At 43.4% G+C, this 23,289-nt stretch overlaps 1 protein-coding gene across 40 annotated transcripts in view; it reads left to right on the top strand.

The window, feature by feature from the left end:
* The window catches only part of OBSCN (obscurin, cytoskeletal calmodulin and titin-interacting RhoGEF), a 170,265-nt gene that overhangs the window by 16,903 nt on the left and 130,073 nt on the right, over positions 1-23,289 (top strand). For 37 of the 40 annotated variants that reach the window (XM_063707526.1, XM_063707457.1, XM_063707463.1 and 34 more), the window contains 3 exons: positions 18,280-18,555; positions 19,397-19,672; positions 20,512-20,787. The exons of 1 other annotated variant lie outside the window; for it this stretch is intronic. In XM_063707526.1, the coding sequence (XP_063563596.1) occupies positions 18,280-18,555; positions 19,397-19,672; positions 20,512-20,787 (828 nt within the window). The remainder of the gene's footprint in view (positions 1-18,279; positions 18,556-19,396; positions 19,673-20,511; positions 20,788-23,289) is intronic. 2 more of the 40 variants (XM_063707511.1, XM_063707521.1) reach the window with 1 other exon arrangement.

Consider the following 23,289-nt stretch of genomic DNA (forward strand, 5'->3'; position numbering starts at 1 on the left):
TTTACCTGTCACCATTCTGCAGGTTGAGAATTTGGTCAGGGCTAAGCAGGGGTGGCTCATCTGTATTTCATGTGGTGTTGGCTGGGGTTGGGGGATCTGACTGGCCTCATTGGTGCACCTGACTGAGGTCCAAGCTGAGATGGCTCCAGTGGATGGGGGATGGCCAGGACAATGGACCTGTCTCTTCTTGTGGTGTCAGCTGGCTTCAGTTCCATGCCTGCAACCTCATTCTTTCCTCCGTGGTTGCTCTCTTTTTGGACTTCTTTCCATGGTGACTGGATTCTTCTCCTAGGGAATGGTAGAAACTATGAGGCTTGTTAAGCTGGGTTGTCAGGACTCCCAGAGTGTTACTTTCCCCCATGTCCTGTTGCTCAAAGCTAAGCATAAGGCCAGCCTAGTCTGCAGGAACTAGGGTGTAGAGAAGTAGACCCTACTGTCAGTGGGGGAGTGGCATGTCCTGTTGTAGAACATTGTGCACCCAGGGTGTCTTGACTCATCACAACCTTTTTAACAGTCTATCATAAGGACATGGGATCTGTTTAATTCTCTGCCATCCTGAACATGTTACCTTTTTCTTTCAAATGCTTGCCTCATGGTCACAAGGTGGCTTCCATAGCTCCAGCCATCATGTTCAAGATGGGAAGATGTGGAAAGGGTGTGTATTCGTTTTTTTGTTTTCTGCTTATTTTTTTAACTGCTTTGTAACAAATTATCACCAACTTAGTGGCTTAAAACAATGCTCACTGAGTAGCTCACAGTTCTGTAAGTCAGAAGTGCAGGCATGGTGTGCCTGGGTTCTCTGTTCAGGGTCTCAGAAGGTGAAGTCAGGTGCCTGCTGATTAGTTCTCTTGGTTCCTATTTCCAGCTTACCCAAGTTGTTGGCAGAATTCAGTTCCTTGCAATTGTGGGTCTGTGAGCCCATGGGTCCAAGGCCCTATTTCTTGGCTGGCTGTCAGCCAGGGAGCTGCTGTCAGATCCTAGAGGCCACCTCATTCTTTGCCACGTGGCCTTCATCATCAGGCCAGTAATGGGTAATCTCCCTTGTGTCAAGTCACTCTCAGACTTCAAATCTCTTTTGCCAGGGAAGAGACCCCTCCCATTTATGGCCTCACCTGATGAGGTCCAGCCCACTCAAGGTCATCATCCTTTCGAGGAACTTAAAGTCAACTGATATGAGACCTCATTCCATCTGCAGGCTTCCTTCACAGCAGCACCTAGATTTAGTGTTTGGGCATTCTTAGAATGCTGCCTCCCTCATTGTGGATGTTTCTGGCTGTCTCTTCTGTTTGGAAAACAAAAACTTTTCTTGAAGTTGGGAGTACATCAACCCCCATGCCTCCCTGACTTGGTGGGGGTCTTGCAAGACCTTGCTCAGCTCCAGGTAGCCTGGAGAATGTGCCTATGGCCTTATAGCCTTGACAGGGGGACGTAGAGGAGGAGGAGGTGGACCTGGGATGGGAGAAGCTGGCCTGGGACTGGCCCCACAGCCCATACCCCACAGCCTGGGTTTCCACCCCTTTCTGAGGCAGGCTGGCGGTAGGATCGGTGCATGTGTGGGGTCAGACTGCTGCGTGTGTCTCATTCCTGTCTGTCTGCTGAGTGACCTTGGGTGAGTTGTTGATGTTGTATCATCCCCAAATTCACATCCACCTGGAACCTCAGAATGGGGCCTCATTTGGAAACAGGGTCTTTGCAGATGTAATTAAGTAAGGCACCTTGTGATGAGGTCATGGACTAGGGTGGGCCCTGAATCCAGTGACAGTGTCCTTAGACAGACCGGGAGACACACACGGAGGAGGCAGCCATGGGAGACGGATGCTGACTCTGGAGTGATGCGGCCACAAGCCCAGAGATGCTGGGAGCCCCCAGGAGCTGGGAGAGGCAGGGTGGGTCCTCCCTTAGAGCCTCCTGAGGGGAGCACAGCCCTGCTACACCTTGATCTCAAATTTCTGGCCTCCAGAACTGTAAGAGGATGATTTTCTGTCATTCTGAGCCACTTAGCTTATGGTGAGCTCTTACGGCAGCCCCCAGAAACTCAGACAGTTGGCCTCTCTGTGCCTCAGTTTCCTCATCTGTAACATGGGATTCATGATTGTGGCATCTGGGGACTGTGCTTGTGTAGGGCACTGTGAGTTATAGCTGCTGGGATTGGGTTTTGGGGGATAAATAGGTCAAGGAAGGAGGGCAGGGCCAGCTTGGTGGTGTAGACCCTGGCTAGCCTTCACCCCAGAGGGCCGTGGTGCGGGATGGGAGGGGACAGAGGCCTGCCAGGCTGCAGGAGCTCAGAGGCACTAGCTGCCAGCAGAGTGGGCACCAGGGTCTCCGGAAAGGTGTCAGTGGCAGTGGCTCATCCAGCCTGTTTCCCTGTCTGTAAAATGCGGATCCCAAAGTGCACCCGGCTCTGAGGGTAGAAGAGGGGATTAACATGAGATGGTGCTTGGCAGGGGTGCACTGATTGCTTTATCCTATCTTCCTGCTGCTGTTTTTATCCCTGGGGTGACACACGACTCAGACACTAGGGAGCCCAGGCTTGCACATCTGCGGGCTCTGTCACATTTGTGCTCCAGGGAGAGAAGCAGACAATGTCTGTAGCGTGGGCCAGGGGTCCTGTGTGGCCACACAGAGGAATGCTGACGTTCAGCAAGTGCCTCGGTCCATGAGGGCTGCTAGAGCAGAACACCATAGCCTGGGTGGCTCAGAAACCACGGAAGTGTGAAGTGTGCTGCTTGCAGCTCTGGAGGTCAGAAGTCCAAGAACAAGGTGCCAGCAGATTCCGTGTCTGGTGAGGCCGCTTCCTGTTTCGTAGACAGTGCCTTCTCACTGAGTCTTCACAGTGGAGGGGACGAGGGAGCTTTTGAGGTCTCTTTTATAAGGGCATTGATCTCATTCATGACCCAAGTGCCTCCTAAAGGTTCCTCCTAACACCATGACTTTGGGGATAAGGATTTCAACGTGGGAATTTTGGGGGCCACAGACATTCCAACCATAGCAGTGAGAATGTGGGAGCTAGGTTTTGTGATGCTCTCAGGGTTTTACCCCAAAGGCAGGACTGGCAGGCTAGCGTGTTCTCTGTGTAAGTGCTTTTGTTAAATTGACTTCTTAACATATTGTATCACGCCCATCTGCTGTTCTTGGAATGTTGTGTCCCCTCCACAGTTTATGTTGAAACTTAGTCCCCTGAGCAACAGTATTAAGAGGGGGCCTTTGGGAGGTGATTAGGCGTTGAAGGCTCCACCCTCGCGAATGGATGAGTACCCCTAGATTATAAAGGGGCAAGTTCACTGCTTCCATCCCGTCTCGCATGTGAGACACAGCAATAATGTGCTGTCTTGGAAGCAGAGAGCAGCCCTCACCAGGCAGCTGAACCTGCCGGCACCTTTTCATTTGTTTGGTTTTTGAGACAGGGTCCTGCTCTGTCACCCAGACTGGAGTGCAGTGGTGTGACCACGACTCACTGCAGCCTCAACTGCCTGGGCTCAAGCAATCCTCCCGCCTCAGCCTCCTGAGTAGCTGGAACTTCAGGCACGTGCCACCATACCTGGCTAATTTTCTCAATTTTTTGTTTGTAGAGATGGGGTCTTGCTATGTTGCCCAGGCTGATCTCAAACTTCTGGGCTCAAGCAATCCTCCCACCTCAGCTTCCCAAAGTGCTGGGATTACAGGAATGAAGCACTGCACCGGACCTGATTGATTTTTTAGAGTACGTAATTCAAGTAACATAAAATTCACCCTTTTACAGTGTACGATTTGGTGGTTTTTAGGTTGCATAACCACACCACAGTCTAATTCCCGAACATTTTCATCAACCCTAAAAGAAACTCTATGCCCCTTCATAGTCACTCCCCATTCCCCTTCTCCTCAGCACTTAGCAACCACTAACGTGCTTTTTGTCTCCCTGGATTTGCCTGTTCTGGACATTTCATTTAAACAGAATCATATAATATGTGGCCTTTTATGTCTGTCTTTTTTTTACTGGGCATGATGTTTTCAAGGCTCATGATGTTGTAACATGTGTCAGTACTTCCTTTTCATAGCTGAGTCACATTCCATTGTATGAACAGATCACATTTTGTTTATCTATGCATCAGTGGACAGGCATTTGAATTGTTCCCACTCTGGCAACTATACATAATGCTGCTATAAACATTTGTATGCAGGCTTTGTGTGAATGTATGTTGTCAGTTCTCTTGAGTAGATACCTAAAGAGTAGGGTTGCCAGGTCATACGATAATATTATTTACCTTAGTGAGGAACTGTCAGACTGTTTTCTAGAGTGGCTGCACCATTTTACATTCTTCAATCAGCAATGTATGAAGGTTCCAGTTTCTCTACATCCTCACCAACTCTTCTTGTTTTTGTTTATTTATATTTTATTTATTCTTTTTTTAGAGTCAGGGTCTCACTCTATTGCCCAGGCTGGAATGCAACAGTGTGATCATGGTTCACTGCAGCATTGAACTCCTGGGATCAAGCAATCCTCCCATCTCAGCCTCCTGAGGAGCTGGGACTACAGGTGTGCACCACCACACCCAGCTAATTTTTGTATTTTTAGTAGAGATGGGGTTTCGCCATGCTGGTCTTGAACTCCTCACCTCAAGTGATCCACCCACCTCAGCCTCCCAAAGTGCTGGGATTATAGGCGTGAGCCACCATGTCTAGCCATGATGCTAGACCTTTTTTTTAGATAAATTATTTGCAAATATTTTCTTTCTTTTTTTTTTTTGATTATGTCTTTTGCTGCATGAAGGTTTTAATTTTGATAAAGTTTAGGCTGGACATAGTGATGTGTGCCTGTAATCCCACCTACTTGGGAGGCTGAGGTGGGAGGATTGCTTGAGCCCAGGAGACTGAAGCTGCAGTGAGCTATGATTGCACCACTTTACTCCAGCCTGGGCAACAGAGTGAGACCCTGTCTAAAAAAAAAAATTTTTTTTAAATAAAGCTTAATTTATCCTCTTTTGTTGCTTGTGTGTTAGGTGTCATTTCTAAGAAATCATTGCCCAATCCAAGGTCACGAGATATACACCTCTGTTTTCTTCTAAGATTTTAGTAATTTTAGCTGTTACATTTAGGGCTTTGGTCCATTTTAAGTTAATTTTTGAATATGATGTGAAATAGTGGTCCAACTTCATCATTTGCATGTGGAAATGCAGTTGTCCTAGCATCATTTGTTGAAGACATTTTTCTCCATTGAATTTTCTTGGCACCCTTGACCATAAATGTAAAGGGTTTATTTCTGGATTCTCAATTCTGTTCCATTGATTTCTAAGTTTATCCTTATGTTAATAACACAGTCTTAATTACCATATCTTTGTAGTAAGTTTTGAAATGAGAAAGTGTGAGTTTTCCAACTTTGTGTGTTTTCAAGATTGTTTTGGCTATTCAAGGTCTACTGCATTTCCATATGAATTTTAGAATCAGCTTTTCAAATTTTGGAAAAAAGGTAGGTGGGATTTTGATAGGGTTTGCATTAAATGTGTAGATCGATTTGGGGAGTATTGCTGTTTCTTCTAATCCATGAGTATGGGATACATTTCTATTTATCTGGGTCTTTTAAGATTTCTTTCAATGGTGTTTTCTAATTGTCAACATATAAAGTTTGCAGTTCCTTTGTAAATTTATTGCTAAGTAGTTAATATTTTGGATGCTACTGTCCATGGAACTGTTTTCATAATTTCAGTTTTGGAGTGCCATTGCTAAGGTACAGAAAGAGAATTGACTTTTGCATATTGGTCTTTTATCCTGCAACCTTGTTGAACTTGTTGATTAGCTCTAATATTTCTTTTGTGGATTCCTGAGGATTTTCTGTACACAAGATCGTGCTATCTCTGAATAGAGACAGTTTTACTTCCTAATTTGGGACGTTTCTTCTTTTTAAAGTGTAGGCATTTACAGCTGTGCATGTCCCCTGAGCAGTGCTTTCACTGCATCCCGTAGTTTGGTATGTTGTGTTTTCATTTCCATTCATCTTAAAGTATTTTCTAATTTTTCTTTTAATTTCTTTTTTAAAAGTGTGTTGCTTTATTTCCACATATTTGTGTATTTTCCAGTTTTCTTTCTGTTTTCTAGCTTTATTCCATCATGGTCAGAGAAGATACTTTGCCTGACTTCAACTTTTAAAAATATATTGACACTTATTTTGTGGCCTAATAGATGGCCTATCCTGGACAGTGTTCCATACACACTTGAGGAAAATGTGTATTCTTCTCCTGTTGATTGGAATATTCTATACAGTCTCATGTTGATTGGAATATTCTATAGAGTGTTTTCCCTGTGGGGGATAGGTTCCAGGACTCCTGTAGATACCAAAATCCATGGATCATCAAGTTCCTTATATAGAATGATGTAGTATTTGCATATAACCTACGCATATCCTTCCTTATATTTTAAATCATCTCTAGATTACTCATAGTACCTAATACAATGTAAATGCTATATAAATTGTTGTTATACTCTATTTCTAAAAATTTATATTACTTTTATTGTTGTGTCATCATTTTTTTTCCAGAATATTTTTGATCCTCGGTTGGCTGAATCTGCACACGTGTAACCTGCGAATTTGGAGGGCTGACTGTATAAATCAGTTAGGTCTAGCTGATTCATAGCATTGTTCAAGTCCTCTTGGTTTTAACAGATCTTTTTTCTAGTCATTCTGTCTATTATTGAAAGTGGGGTATTGAAGTCTCTAATATTGTAGACATTTTTTCTTTCTTTAATTCTGTTGATTTTTGCTTCTCATATATTGCCCTCTGCTTTAGGTTAGTATATGTTTATAATTGTGATATCTTACTGAGAGATTGGCCCTTTCACAGTGTGTAGTGTTGTTTGTTTCCTCTGGCGGTTTGGTTTCAGGTCTGCCTTGCCTGGTGTTTGGGAGCCATTCCTGCTCTTTTGGCTGCTATGGTTTATGAAGCATCTTCGAGCATTCCACCTGTTTGCGTCTTTGGCTCTAAAGTGTATGTCTTATAGATAGATGAATAATGACTTTTTAATTAAGAATTAGTTTTATAATTGAGCTGAAATTCATATAACATACAGTTAACCATTTTGAAGTGTATACTTCAGTGGCATTTAATGCATTCTCAATGTTGTGCAACCACCACCTCTGTCTAATTTCAAAATTTTTCATCAGAAATTTTTCGCCAGAACACCCCATAGTCATTGGGTTATTACTTTACATTCTTCCCTCCCCCCACCATCTGGCCACCCTGCGTTTTGCTTGTTGCCTCTACAGATTCGTTTGTTCTGGATATTTCATGTAATAGAAATCATGCAATATGTGTCGCTTGTATCTGGTTCTTTTACTTTGTGTAAACTTTTCAAGATTCCTCCAAGTTCTGCATAACATGTTCCAGTGCTTCATTACTTTTTATGGCTGAATAATGTTCCATTGGATGTGTATATCACAGCATATCACAGATGCTGTTAATTTTTGTTGCTGTTTCTGTTGCTTTTGTTTGTGTATGTTTAGTGACTTTTCTGAACTAATTCTGTAAAGTCTATGTTCCTTATCATGGGTGGCCACTGAAGCCTCTGCTCAGTGAGCTTATTGGCCAGCTGATGATTAGAACAGTGATTTTACTAGATGTCTCCAACAATAAGTCTGCCTGTCTTTGGGGCCTGTGTGTGGAAGTTGGCCCATGCATTCAACACAGCTAGGCAGACAGCTCTACCTGTGCCTTTACTTCTGGCCTCACAGAACCTCAAGGCTAGCCAGCTGTGTGAGTGTTAGGCCTTCTCAGGCATTGCCTGAGTGTGCACACAGCCTGTGCGTATGTGTGACCCTCTCTGTGCCCAGGAGTGTGTTGTTGGAGCTTTCCAAAGCCTCCTGTGGATGTCTTGTTCTCCAGCATTTCCTTTTAGGCTAGAGACTTTTGGTTAGACTATTGTTCATTGCAACCGTTCTCCACTGCTTCAAGCAGCCATGGTGTTTGTAATTACCTCTGATATTTTTTCAAAAAATGCTTCTTGAGAAAATGCTTTTGCACTGGGTGAACTACTCAGGCCAAATAAATTCAGCCCTGGCGAGCGAGTTTTCCAGGGAGCTACCAAACAGGTGAAATAATGACAGTGCTCTAGGAATGGCCCTCTTTGCGGGTTGCCAGGATGCTGGTCTTCATCCTGATTGTGGACTGTTGGTTTTCACAGTTATCTCAGAGCTAGAGTCTGGTAGGTTTAAGAATTGGGTGGGTTAAAACACCACACATCTAGCTATTCTTACTGAGATGCAGTTGTTTTTCATGGGTGAATGCTCCCCAGATTGCTGCAAGTCTTTGATTAATTTTCAGACTTCTGAAAAGTCGATTTCAACATTTTTTTTGGCCAGTGCTTTTCTTTCTTTTGTGGAGGAGAGGTTTTTCAGAAGTTATTATTTTGTCATTTTTGCTGACATCTCTGCCAGGGGTTTTTGAATATTGAACCAGCCTTGCATTCTTTGGATGTGTTTGTGTTTGTGGTGTGTTATTTTTCTTACATACTGGATTCAGTCGGCTGATATGTTGCTGAGTATTTTTATTTTTATGTTAATGGAGAATTTTAGTTTGTGGTTTTCATATACTGTCTTTGTCTGGTTTTGATATCAGGGTAATGCTGTCCTCAAAAAAATGGGATGGAAAGCATTTCCCTTCTCTTCTGTTTTCAAGAAGATATTGTGTAGAATTGATGTTATTTCTGTTACTTTTAAAACATCTTTTTAAGTTATTTCATTGAAGCAAGTAAAGCCATCTTGGCCTAGAGATTTCTTTTTGTGGAATATTTAAATCACCAAGACAATTTATTTAATAGATGTGGGACTGTATAAGTTGTCTATTTCATCTTGGGTGAGTATTGGTAATTTGTGGTTTCTGAGGAATTGGTCCATTTATTCAAATGGATTTAATTTATGTGCATGGAGTTGTTTGTAGTGTTTCCTTACTACCATAGTGTCTGTAGGGTCTGCAGGGATACCCTTGTTTCATTACTGATATTGTTAGTTTGTCTTTTCTCTCTCTTTTTTTCTTGGTCTTCTTAGAGGTTTGTCAGTTTTATTGATCTTTTCAAGGAACCAGCTTTAGGTTTCATTGATTTTCTCTATTTTCATCAATGTTATTGATTTCTGCTTTTTTCTTTATTTCCATCCTTCATCTTGCTCTGGGTTTATTTTGCTCTTCCTTACCTAATTTCTTAAGGTAGACTATTAGTTTCCTGATTGAAATACTTCTTGCTAATATAAATATTTCATACAGCAATTTTTTCTCTAAGCACTGCTTTAGCTTTATCACACACATTCTGATGTGGTATTTTCTTTTTTTTTTGGAGACGAAGTCTTGCTCTTATCCCCCAGGCTGGAGTGCGATGGCACGATCTCAGCTCACTGCAACCTCCGCCTCCCAGATTCAAGCGATTCTCCTGCCTCAGCCTCCCATGTAGCTGGGATTACAGGCATGCACCACCACATCTGGCTAATTTTTGTGTTTTTAGTAGAGACGGGGTTTCACCATGTTGGCCAGGCTGGTCTTGAACTCCTGACCTCAGGTGATCCGCCCACCTTGGCCTCCCGAAGTGCTAGGATTACAGGCATGAGCCACCACACCTGGCCCTGATGTGGTATTTTCATTGTTGTCCAGTTGAAGATAATTTCTAATTTCCCTTGATACTGCCTCTTAAATGTGTAGATTATTCAGAAATGGGTTTAATTTCCATGTGTTCAGAGATTTTACTGTTACCTTTCTGTTACTGATTGTAGTCTAATTCCATTTTGGTTAGAGAACATAACTTTGAAACATTTCAATTCTCTTAAATTTGTTTCCTGAACCAGAATATGTCCTAGGTGGGCGAACATTCTATGTGTTCTGGAAAGGAGTGTTTTCTGCTGTTGTTGGGTGGATCCTACCAGTGTCACTTAGGTCATGATGGCTCATGGTTCAGTTCATCTGTATCCTTGATGCTTTTCTGTCTGCCAGTTTTATCAGTTATTGAGAGAAGAGTGTTGAAATCCTCAGCTATGATTGTGGATTTGTCTGTTTTTACTTTCAGTGCTATCGATTTTTGCAGCATGTATTTTGAAGTTACATTGTGAAGATCATTTTGTCTTCTTTGCAAATTGGCATCTTTATCCTTATGTAATGTCCCTGTTTCTCCTTGGTAATTTTCTTTGTTCTGAAATGTTCGTTGTTTGATATTAATATGAACAAACAATCCAGACTTGTGTTATTCGTGTTTGTATTACATGTATTTTGCCATTCTTGTACTTTGAACCTGCCCATATAATTATATTGGAGGTGAGTTTCTTGTAGATAACATGTAGTTGGCTCACTACTTTCCAACTGATAATCTCTGTCCTACTATGGATGTGTTTATTCTATTTTCATTTATGTTGTGATTAATATATTTGGATCCAGGTTGACTATTTTATTACATTTTTCTGTTTTTTCCCCTTTTTTTCGGTTCTTCTGTTTCAACTTTTCTGCCCATTTTGGGTTATTTAGATTTTTTTTTTAGTATTTCTTTTTAATGTATCTATTGTGATTTTTTTTGGTCACCTATGGATTGCGCTTAACATACTTAACTCTTCATCATCTACTTAAGATCAGTATTTTATCACCTCCACTGGAATAGAGAGCTCCTACCATCACATAGGTCTCTTTTACTCCCTGACCTTTAAATTATTATGGTAGTCTTACGTATTATCTCTACATTCATTGAAAACCTCATCAGATAATATAATTTTTGTTTTTTAACTATGAAATTTATTTTAAAGAACTCAAGAGGAGGAATATAATCTGTTTTATTTGCCTAGATGTTCAGCATTTCTGTTACTCTTGCCTCATTCCTGCTGTTGCACGTTTCCCTGAGATATCATTTCTCTTCTGTCTGAAGGACATCCTTTAGCAATTCTTTTAGAGCAGCTCTGCCATCGATGCATTTTCTTAGTTTTCCTTTATTCAGAATGTGTCTATTTCACCTGCATTCCTGAAAGATATTTTTGGAAAATTGAGAATTCTGGGTTGATGGTTCTTTTCTTTTAGCACTTGAGAAAATGTTCCACTTCTTCTGGCCTCCATGGTTAAAAAAATATTTAATTGACAAATAAAGATTGAATATATTTAAGCTGTACAACATCATGATTTTACACACACACACACACACACACACACACACACACACAGAGTGAGAAATTAACAGTCATTCAAACTGTTCCCCTACAAATAATGTGTTGGTCTTCTCTGCTTGCTTTCAAAATTTTTTTCTTTGTCTTTAATTTTTAACTTTTAAAATGATACATGTGGGTGTGGATTTTTTTGGGTTTATTCTGTTTGGGGCTTGCCAAATTCGTCTAATCTGGTTTATGTCTTCTTCCAAATTTGGGAGAATTTTAGTTATTATTTCTTCAGATTATTGTTTCTGAACTATATTTTATCTTCTGCTTCTAGGGATAATGACTTCAATGTTAGATCTTTCAGAATCATCTTACAGGTCCCTGAGGCTCTGTTTTTTTGTTTTGTTTTGTTTTGTTTTAAATCCCTTTCTCTCTGTTGTTTGGATTGGATAATTTCTATTGATCTGTCTTCAATTTCACTAACTTTCTTCTGTTATTGATATTCAACTATTGAGCCTATACAGTGAATTATTTCAATTACTATCTTTTCTTCTTATAAACTTTCCACTCAGTTCTTCTTTATATCTTCTCTTTCTTTGCTGAGACTTTTTAATGTTCCCATTCCTTTCAAGGGTATTTGCTTTTACTTGTTGAAGCATTTTTATATTAACTGCTTGAAAATCATCAGATAATTCCAGCATTGGTGTCATCTTGACAGCAGTATCTGTTGGTAGTCTTTTCATGTGCATGCTACTTGATTCTTCCTATGCCCCGTAATTTCAGATGGTGTCCTGGGTATTTTGAAGACTATGTTACATGACTTCAGGTCTTCTTTACATACTAGGGGAATGTTGATTTTTTTTTTCAAGCTGGAAATCAGCCTGGTTGACTTCTGTGGGTTGATGTCTTCAAAGCCTGTGCGGTTTGATCTGTCCTGCCTGTGCATCTCCTGTGGTCGTGTGTACGTGGGCAGTGGTTTGTCCCCCGAGTACAGTGATGTGTGCCTCTAGGGGGAGCCCTGGAGTTCATGAACAACTTTATGTTGTATTTTTCGAGCGTCTCCCTTTCCAGGACCCTCTCCAGGACTTTCTGCTTTCCTGGAGCTTCCCTTTTAGTTCTACAGACAAAAAATTGGAGCTTTGTGTTTGCTGCCCTGATACTGCTTCTTATGGTTGCAAGTGTATGTGCCAGAGCTGAGCACCAGGAGGACAGAGAAAAAAAAAAATCAACAGTGCTTACCCTTGAGATCAGAGCCCCTTCCATTGAAGAGGAGTGTTTCCTTTTTTTTTTTTTTTTTTTTGACATGGAGTCTTGCTCTGTCACCCAGGCTGTAGTGCAGTGGCACAATCTTGGCTCACTGCAACCTCCACCTCCTGGGTTCAAGTGATTCTCCTGCCTCAGCCTCCCAAGTATCTGGGACTACAGGCACCTGCCACCACACCCGACTAATTTGTATTTTTTGCTTTTTGATTTTTTTTTTTTTAATTGAGACAGGGTCTCACTCTGTTGCCCAGGCTGGAGTGCAGTGGTGCGATCTTGGCTCACTGCAACCTCTGCCTCCCAGGTTCAAGTGATTCTCCTGTCTCAGCCTCCCGAGTAGCTGGGATTACAGGCATGTGCCACCACGCCTGGCTAATTTTTGTGTTTTTAGTAGAGATGGGATTTTGTCATGTTAGCCAGGCTGATCAGGTGATCCATCCGCCTCAGCCTCCCAAAATGCTAGGATTACAGGCGTGAGCCACTGTGCCTGGCCACATATGGCTAATTTTTGTATTTTTAGTAGAGGCGGGGTTTCACCATGTGGCCAGGCTGGTCTTGAACTCCTGACCTCAAATGATCCACCCACTTCAGCCTCCCAAAGTGCTGGGATTACAGGCGTGAGCCATTGTGCCTGGACAGAGTGTTTCCTTTATCAGGAGTTTAGTTGTTCACACCTGCATGGTCTGGGGTGTGAGAAAGAAGAAGAAACAGGGGTGTCTTCTGTCCTCTCTGAGCACTTGTGCTTCCCCTCTTCCATACCTTGAGGGAGGCTACAGGATTCACTGGGAGGCCGCTCTGCACAAATGCCCGCCTCTGGGTTTTGGGTGCACAGGTCATGGGATGAAGGGTGCTGGGACTTTGAATGCTGTTCCTCTGCCGCCCCCATCCACCTGCTGCTCTCCTTTCTGAGTGTTCAGATAGCAGCTCCTTGGTCTCACGGGTGAGATGTGGGGTGTGCACCTCCAAGAGTGGAGCCACCAGTAGGTGCTTTTGAAAACTGCAAGTTTTATTATAAATATGCAAATGAACCCAGACCTTGGCATTTCTTGTGTGAGACAAGTCTAAGCATCCTTGCAAGGGTATTTGTATCTCATTCAGGCGAATGTGGCAGGTAAACCACCAGGTAGGTAGCTGGGGGCCTGATACAGTGGCTCAGCTGCACTGAGGGGCCACTGAGACTGCTGCATGCCTTCTCCCTAGTGCAGCTGCAGGCGGGCAGTCACCTATGCACTCACACACACATGCATGCACACAGTGCACTTACACACACGTACTCTCACACACACCTACACATACATGTGCACACACACGCTCACAATGCACTCATATGCACACACACATATTCTAACATGCACACCTACACACACATGCACTCACACATACGAATGTACACACATGCACATGTGCACTCACATGCACCTACACACACTTGCACAACATACACATGCACACATGCACTCACACATACACCACCCACACATATGAACACACGCATATAAACTCACACACACACTTGCACATACATGCATACATATCCCAACAACACATTTACATATGCATAAATACATTTAAACACACACAACACACAAGACATATATACACACACATACATAGACACACACAAACCTAAACATAATACACACACAATACCTACATATGCACTCACCTACATATATACACGCACAGACACCTCACTCCCACATACACCTATATACACATATACCCCCATACACACTTATACCATATACATACATTCAAACACATGTACACTTGCACACATACATATACACATTTAAACACATACACAAACATGTACACACATGTGCATACACATGCTTCATCTTCTCATACACACACAAATACATGCATGATACACATACATACACACACATGAAAACACACTTAAACATACACACTTGCTCGTACATATTACATACACATATTAAAACACATTCCCATTCTCAAACACATCCACATGCAGTGTGATTGTAATTTTGTGAAGTGCATATCAAAGAGACACAGTTTCCCTGAAAGTACTTTGTGAGTCCTTCTCTAAAGCAAACAACAAATGTCAAAGAGCTTGGGAAAGCCCTCCCTTGGTGATCAGGCGGATTCGAGGGCCATGGAATGAGCGGCAGATGCAGCTGCCCAGCTGGTTGAGTATGCTGCGGCTGTGTGACTGGATTTGCGTCTGTGCTCATGCTTAGAGGTGCTCATGCTGGTCTGCCACGTGCCCAGTGCTAGCACCGCTGCTGAAGACATGTTGCTGACAGGCTGCTGTGTGGGTCCTTGCAAGATCCTTGCAGTGCCTGAATCCATACCCGGGTCCCTGAGAACATCTGGCTGCAGAGGTTCGGCTCTGGGACTCCTCAGCATGCTCAGTGAGGCGGTAACACTTAGTCAACTTGGTTTAAAAACACAGCAGCTCTTTAGTGATCGTTTTGAAGACAGGTGTGGACTTGGAGGTGCATTTGAAAGCTGGTGTCCACTCACTTGGGCCGTCCTGCACACCTCCAGAGTGGACTTTGGTCCTTAATTCCTGGGGATGAAAACATAGAAGTTTCACAGTTAGACTTTGACTGCACCATGGAGACTAGATTAGGATGAGGGGGGATCAGAGGCGGGAGGCTCTGCCCTGCCTGGTCCAGGGAGGGGAGGGCTGGGCCTACAGAGGGACAGTGGTCCCATGGGTGGAGGAGAGGGCTGGGTCTGCCGAGGGCCCGAGGTCCCGAGGGCGGAGAGGAGGCCATAGGCTCAAGAGGCATTTAAGAGTTGGAGCACAGGCTGGGCGCGGTGGCTCACGCCTGTAGTCCCAGCACTTCGGGAGGCTGAGGCGGGCGGATCTCGAGGTCAGGAGATTGAGACCATCCTGGCTAACACGGTGAAACCCCGTCTCTACTAAAAATACAAAAAATTAGGCATGGTGGTGGGCACCTGTAGTCCCAGCTACTCGGGAGGCTGAGGCAGGAGAATGGCATGAACCCAGGAGGCGAAGCTTGCAGTGAGCCAAGATTGCACCACTGCACTCCAGCCTGGGCAACAGAGCAAGACTCCGTGTCAAAAAACAAAAAAGAAAAAAAAAAACAGAGGTGGAGCACAGCAGAGTGGTGGCCAGGCGGGTTCAGGGTTGAGAACAGAGGAGACGGGAGGTGAACTGCAAGCTTGGGCAGGTGCGTAGATGCAGGGGCTGTATCTGAGATGGGGCAGTAGGCAAGGAGTAGGTGTGCAGGGAGAAATGGGTGAGGAGCTGTTCTGTCCTGTCCAACCTGGGGCTGGAGTTGCCACAAAGGCAGTGGCAAGGAGTTCCCACAAGGGAGTGCCCCAAACCATCCCACAGTGGGATGGTTAGGATTCCACAGAAAGAAGCACCAAACCCCAGGGTGATCAGTCCAGAGCTTTATTAGAGGAACTTGCTTACAGAGGAGGACTGCAGCATATTCTTGTAACAGACAGCAAGAAGGCAGATGTCCCACCTAGGCATGTCTGCCATGAGGGGTCAGGGTATGGAGTTTATCTCAGGGTTGAGGACTCTGGCTCAGAGCCAAGCAGGGCGGCTTTCTGTGTATTTAGCAAGATGGCTGATTTCTCAGAGTCTTGAGCAACAGCCTAAACACCTTTATCCATGCCTGGTTCAAGCCTGGAGGGGAAAACTTGCAGGTGGGTCAGGACAGATAAAGAAAGTGCTGGGGGTGCTGGGGGTTGCTATATTAGCCTATGTGGGACATCCAGGAGGCAGTAGCTCTCTGGGCTGGACCTCGGTCGATGCTGAGCTGACAAGGGAGCTTTGGGATTTGTTGGCATGTCAACGGCAGGAGAGGATGGATGTGCACCGGGACACCATGGGCAAGGGACCATGATAACAAGGCTTGCCCTGGGGCAACACTGAGGAGGCTGAGACCACCAAGGAAGAGGCCCAAAGGAGCAGGAGGAGAATCTAGAGAGTCGTATTTTGGGGTCAGTGAAGACTTTGATGCATAAGTGACGTGCAGGTGTGAATGCCATGGTGAAGCAGGAGTGGCTGGGGAAGGGCTGAAGGACCGCAGCCCCAGTGGGCACAGGTGACCTTAGCAGGAGCAAGGGCTCCATGGCTGCTGAGCAGATCTGAGATGAGGATGTGGACACAGCTGGTGTCTACAGCTGTTTCCCCAAGCAGGCTTTGAAGGGCAAGAGAGAGAGCAGGGGTAAGATGCAGGGCTGGTTCTGGCCCCTGTGGCCCCTGATTACTGCTGTGTCATGAGGGGGTGTCAGAGCCTCACCACCTGCTGCTGTCCATCTGCCGGCCCTAGCAGAGCCACCAGGTCACCAAGGATGAGCTAGTGAAAGGCAGGCAGCTGGATGCATCATTATTTCCTTTGTAAAAATTAATTTACAACATAAAAACACCACCTTTTGTATGTTGGGCACAAATATGTTTTTAAAAAGATTTTTAAAAAATCTAAGTGTCCAACAGCAGATGAATGGATGAAGAATATGTGTTGTATATTATAGTATGCAGGGGGATGCTATTCAGCTGCCACTCAACAACATGGGTGAAGCTGGAGGATGTTAAGTGAAATAAAACATAAAGACAGTTACTGCACAGTCTCACTTATATGTGGAATCTAAAAATGTTGAACTCGTAGAAGTGGAGAGTAAAGTACCAGAGGCTTGAGGGGGAGCTAGGTCATGGAGATGTTGGTCAAAGTGTACAAAGTTTCAGTTTGGAGGAATAAGTTCAAGAGATCTATTGTACAACATGGTGACTATAGTTAATAACAATGTATTGTATTCTTGAAAATTGCTAAAAGAGTGGATTTTTAGTGTTCTCACCATAAAACGATACATATATGAGGTAATGCATATGTTAACTAACACAATTTAGCAATTCCACAGTATATACATATTTCAAAACACATTGTTCATAATAAATGTATATGTTTTAGTAAATTTAAAAAAGGACTTTTAGGATAAACTACAGAGAGTGAGGAAGAAGCAAAAATAATAAAAGAGGCCATGCAGAAAAATTTCAGAAATGATAAACAACCTGAATCCTAAAATTTATAGATTCACAAGGAATCATTGTAAGTGTAAAGAAGATAAATTCTCAGCTAGACATATCATAGTGAATTGTAGAAGGCCAAAAACCAAGAGGAGAGCCTTAAAACTACCAGACAGAAGAATATATTAACAGAACAACAGTTACCCTTCCTATAGATTTTTCAGCAGCAATGAGGAGCCCAGACATGAAATAATGGCATAATGTCCAAATTAGCAAGGTAAAACAACTGGCAACCTAGAATTCTATACCCAGCTAAGCTATCATTCAAAAGTGAGTGTGAAATAAAGACATTTTCAGGACGTAGATTGACAGAGTTTACCATTCACAAAACCTTCCTGAGAGAATTACCAATAGATACACTTCATAAGAGGAAAATGTCATCTAAAGTAACAGAATAGGTGCTGAAAGTAGTGATATGAGGAAACCAAAATAATGAAAAGATCCAATCCCAAGGCCTAGGATTAGATTATACCAATGGCAATTGGCCCTCTAGAAGTTGTAGGCTGCATTAGCAGTCCTTTGTGAGTCAGGGCTACTGCCCATTTTGACAATGTTACTTAAGGAATTATCTCTGAAAATACCTATGCATTGGTGTGCAGGTCACAAACTGTGCTTCTCTTTGTTTGTATACTTAGGAGATCACAGCTGGTAAATAAATGCCAGAGCCTGAATTGCAGCATATACCAGTCTGAAAATTATCTAACTGGGAGGCTTCAGATTCTGAGAACTAACCTATTGCCTGCCCTGTGCATCTTTAAAACGTAAAGTTCTTTTTGTTGAGAAGTCCAGGAACAGGGCAGGCTTGTGGCTGAACCATCAGAGTTTTGAGATCAAGAAGGTGGGCCCTCATTCAGTTCTAGTAATTGGAATATGTCTGACCCTGTGTGTCCCACTCTGTCCCCAGAGCCCAAGGTGGTGTTTGCCAAGGACCAGGTGGCACACAGTGAGGTGCAGGCTGAGGCAGGGGCCAGTGCCACGCTGAGCTGCGAGGTGGCCCAGGCCCAGACGGAGGTGATGTGGTACAAAGATGGGAAGAAGCTGAGCTCCAGCTTGAAAGTGCATGTGGAGGCCAAGGGCTGCAGACGGAGGCTGGTGGTGCAGCAGACAGGCAAGACGGATGCCGGGGACTACAGCTGCGAGGCCAGGGGCCAGAGGGTCTCCTTCCGCCTGCACATCACAGGTGGGTTTCTTGAGATCTTTCTTATGTTCCTTAGGATAATTTTTAGTGACATTAGCGTGGAGGTGCCACCTAATTGCCTCTTTTCTTACAAAGCTTCCCCTATAATAACAACTAGCAGGTATTAAGTTTGTGCCAAGGGGCATAGATTTTGTGAATGCTACTTGTCTTTCTGCTTGCTTAAACTTCAAAACAATCCTATAAGGAGGAACTCTGATTATTCCCATTTTAAGATAACACACAAGGAAGTAATTTACCACAGTTCACAAAGCCAGAAAATTGCAGTCAAGATTTGGACCCAGTATTCTGGGATTATTATTCCTTTTTTTCTTCTTGAAGAGTTCTATCTTCAGTATTTATGTTAGCAGCTCTGCTGGTTATATATATTCTCTCATTTTTTTTTCTCATACGAAAACATATTTGTTCTCCCTTTGATTCTGAGGGCTGTTTTATGTGGGTATAACGTTACAGTTTAGCAGCTACCCCTCCACCCCCATAATATTTTAAAGAGGTCATTCCATTGTCTTCTGGCATCCATGTTTCCTTTGAAATATCAACTGTAAGATTTATTTTGGATATTTTAAGGGTCATGTATCTTTTTTCATCCTGTTGCTTTTAAGATTTTCTTTTTGAATTTGCTTCATGGCATTTTTTTCTTTGATGAACCTACGTGTGGTTTCCTTTGTCTTCATCCTGGTTGGGATTGTAGAGCATCTTGAGTCTGTGGATTTATGTCTTTCATCAGCTGTTTGCTGTTACTGAATCCTGAAGCTTCAGTGCCTGTGAAATGGGTTGGTCCCAGATCTGTGTCTCTGACTGTGCATCCTTCCTTGTCCACCCTCAGAGCCCAAGGGGGTGTTTGCGAAGGAGCAGTCAGTGCATAATGAGGTGCAGGCTGAGGGGGGGACCACTGCCATGCTGAGCTGTGAGGTGGCCCAGCCCCAGACGGAGGTGACGTGGTACAAGGACGGGAAGAAGCTGAGCTCCAGCTCAAAAGTACGCATGGAGGTCAAGGGCTGCACACGGAGGCTGGTAGTGCAGCAGGTGGGCAAAGCAGATGCTGGGGAGTACAGCTGCGAGGCTGTGGGCCAGAGAGTCTCCTTTCAACTGCACATCACAGGTGAGTTTTTTGAGGCCTTTCTTATGCTATTAGGATAATCTTTACAGACTTAGGGTATGTGTGGAAGTCCCACCCAAGGGCCTTTTTTCTCATAAAGCTTCCCCTGTAATAACAACTAGCAGATATTAATTTTGTGCTGAGGACCTAGATTTTGTGAAGTGCTTCTTGTCTTTCTGCTTGCTTAAACTTCAAAACAATTTGCGAGGAGGAACTCTGATTATTCTCATTTTAAGATAACACACAGGGAAGTAACTCACCACAGTTCACGAAGCCAGAAAATTGCAGTCAGAATTTGGACCCAGTATTCTTGGATTACTATTCTTTTTTCTTCTTGTAGAACTATGTCTTCAGTATTTATGTTAGCAGGTCAGCTGGTCATATGCATTCTCTTACTTTTTATTTCTCTTGTGAACACATATTTGTTCCCCCTTTGATTCTGAGGGCTGTTTTATCTGGGTATAGCATTACAGTTTAGCAGCTACTCCCCACTCCCTTACATTTTAAAGAGGTCATTCCATTATCTTCTGGTGTCCATATTTTCTTTGAAATATGAACTGTGAAATTTGTTATGGATATTTTAAGGGTCATGTACCTTTTTTCATCCTGTTGCTTTTAAGATTTTCTTTTTGATTTTGCTTTGTGGTAGTATTTCTTTGATGAATGTAGGTGTGGTTTCCTTTGTCTTCATCCTGGTTGAGACTGTAGAACATCTTAAGTCTGTGGGTTTATGTCTTTCATCAGTTGTTTGTTGTTACTGAATCCTGAATCTTCGGTGCCTGTGAAATGGGTTGGTCCCAGATTTGTGTCTCTGACTGTGCATCCCTCCTGTCCACCCTCAGAGCCCAAGGCAGTGTTTGCCAAGGAGCAATTGGTGCATAATGAGGTGCGGACTGAAGCAGGGGCCAGCGCCACACTGAGCTGTGAGGTGGCCCAGGCCCAGACAGAGGTGATGTGGTACAAGGATGGGAAGAAGCTGAGCTCCAGTTCGAAAGTGCGCGTAGAGGCCGCAGGCTGCATGCGGCAGCTGGTGGTGCAGCAGGCAGGCCAGGCAGATGCTGGGGAGTACACCTGTGAGGCCAGGGGCCAGCGGCTCTCCTTCCACCTGGATGTTTCAGGTCAGTGCTTTGGGGGTACTAACTTTGTAGAGGTGATGATGAGACTGGCTGATAGACTCTGGTGCTCTTCCCATTAGCCTTTACCTCTGTTGTTTCCTACGCTCCCAATTCTTATTTCATAACTGGTGTGGTTAAGGGAGGCCAGATGGGAAGGATATGTGTGGAGGGAGAGGGGCTGTTGCTGTGTACCTGGAGTGGTGTTTTCATGCGATAATGCTCAGTCGTACGTTCCCATCATCTGCCTAGAACCTTGCTGCTGTTCCTTCTCTACCAGGCCCTGTGGTCCAAGGTAGACCAGGTGTCTCCACCTGGGGTTGTGTGAATTTCCTTCTACTGAATGTCTGGCAGCTCCCACATGCCTGCACCCCATACTTCATGCTTGTTCTCCCTAGTGACAGATGTTTGAATTTAACTTATCTGGGAGAAGGGGAAATTTCAGCCACACAACCATACATAGAATTATCTCAAGATCACACTGTGGATTATCTGATTTTCTATGTCCTGGGACCTTCTCCCCTCCTTTGCATGGACATGGAAGCTGCCTGTGCACCCACAGGTAGCAAAACCTAGATCCATGTTTGTTGCAATGTCTGTGTCAAGTAAAACAGCAGCATGGATTGGTACATATGAGCCTGTGATATGCACCCATGAGGTCTGGAATTCTCTTCCAAGAACAACTCTTGTTTTCCATTGTTTTTAGTTAGAACATGTCAGATTCTCCTTGGAGCTTGATTTTTAAATTTAGAAATGGAAAGGAATAAGTAGCTTAGGTGACATTACCAGGTGCTGATACAACTGAGATGCAATAGTAGCAGTATATTAGTCTGTTCTCACACTGCTAATGAAGACATACCCAAGAGTAGGTAATTTATAAAGGAAAGAGGTTTAATTGACTCACAGTTCCGCATGGCTGGGAAGGCCTCAGGAAACTTGCAAGGCCTTAGGAAACTTACAATCATGGTGGAAGGCACCTCTTCACAGGGCTGCAGGAGAAAGAATGAGTGCTGAGTAAAGAAGCGAGCTCCTTATAAAACCCTCAGATCTTGGTGGTAGTAGTCACTCACTATTACAAGAACAGCATGAGGGAAACTGCCCCCATGATTCAATTACCCCCACCTGGTCCCACCATTGACACCTGGTGATTATTACTATTCAAGGTGAGATTTGGGTGGGGACACTGAGGCAAACCATATCAGGCAGCCCCTGACTGGCAAAGCAGTATTTATTCAGTAGCATTTCCCAGGAATTATGTTGTGCCTGTGGCTTTTCCTGACTGGGTCATAGAGAATTCTGAAACTACGTTAATTTTCTTTTCATTAAGAGAATCTTAACATCAGAGATCTGTGGGCTGCAGCCTCATGTTGACGCCTGGGGGCCAACACATAACAGTCTGGTATTACCACCGTGCAGTGGTTTGTGGGTGGGTATAGATGGCAGTGAACCCACTATATATCTTTCTAAAATGCTATTTTAGGAGAGTATGACAAATATTTACTGGTATTAAATATGAACAGGTTCAACAAATTGTTAAATTGCTTAAAAAGTATATAAAAAGTAACATAAGAAGAAATAGACTACTCAGATAGTCCTATAACTTTAAAATAAATGGGACCAGTAACAAAAATATTTTCACTAAGAAATTTCTAAGCAATATCTAACAACTTTACAGTAAATTATACCAAACAATCTGCAAATAAATTATTCCATGTTCATGGAGATTCTTCTAGAGAATACAATGAAGAGAGACACTCTCTGATTTGTTTCATGTAGATAGCATAACATTGATACAAAGTAGGAAGAATTAAAAATATAGGCCAACCTATTATGGATAGCAAGGACAAAATCTTAAACAACATATTATTCATATATATTTAGCAATATACTAAGAGAATAGTATGCTATGAAGAAAGTCGTATTACCCAGGCATGGTGGTGTGCACCTATAAGTCCCGTAAGTCCCTGCTACTTGGGAGGCTGAGGCAGGAGGATATTTGAGCCCCAGGAGTTGGAGGCTGCAGTTAGCTATAATCACGTCACTGCATTCCTGCCTAGGGCAACAGGGCAAGATCCCATCTCTAAAGAAATTGAAAAACAATTAGCTGGCTGTGGTGGCATGTACCTGTAGTCCCAGCTACTTGGGAGCTGAGGTGGGAGGATGGCTTGAACTCAGGAGACTGAAGCTGCAGTTAGCTATGATGGCATCACTGCACTCCACTCTGGGTGACAGAGTGAGACCCTGTCTCAGAAAAAAAAAAAGAAAAAAAAAACAGATTTTGGGCAATTAAACCATATGGGAAAAAAAATCAGACCAGGATCTCAACCACACACAAAGTCAACTCCAGTTGGTTAGAGATGTCAGAATCCCGGGGAAACCCATACAAGTCTTAGAGGAAAAGAGAGATGTTTCTAGTGACTTCACAGTAAAGCATGACTTCCTAAACAGAACACACATGCCCTGACCACAAAGAAACACATTTGATATATTTGAATACATTAAAATTAA

The sequence above is a fragment of the Gorilla gorilla genome, chromosome 1 (genome assembly GCF_029281585.2).
Source record: "Gorilla gorilla gorilla isolate KB3781 chromosome 1, NHGRI_mGorGor1-v2.1_pri, whole genome shotgun sequence".
In the NCBI taxonomy this organism is placed as follows: Eukaryota; Metazoa; Chordata; class Mammalia; order Primates; family Hominidae; genus Gorilla; species Gorilla gorilla.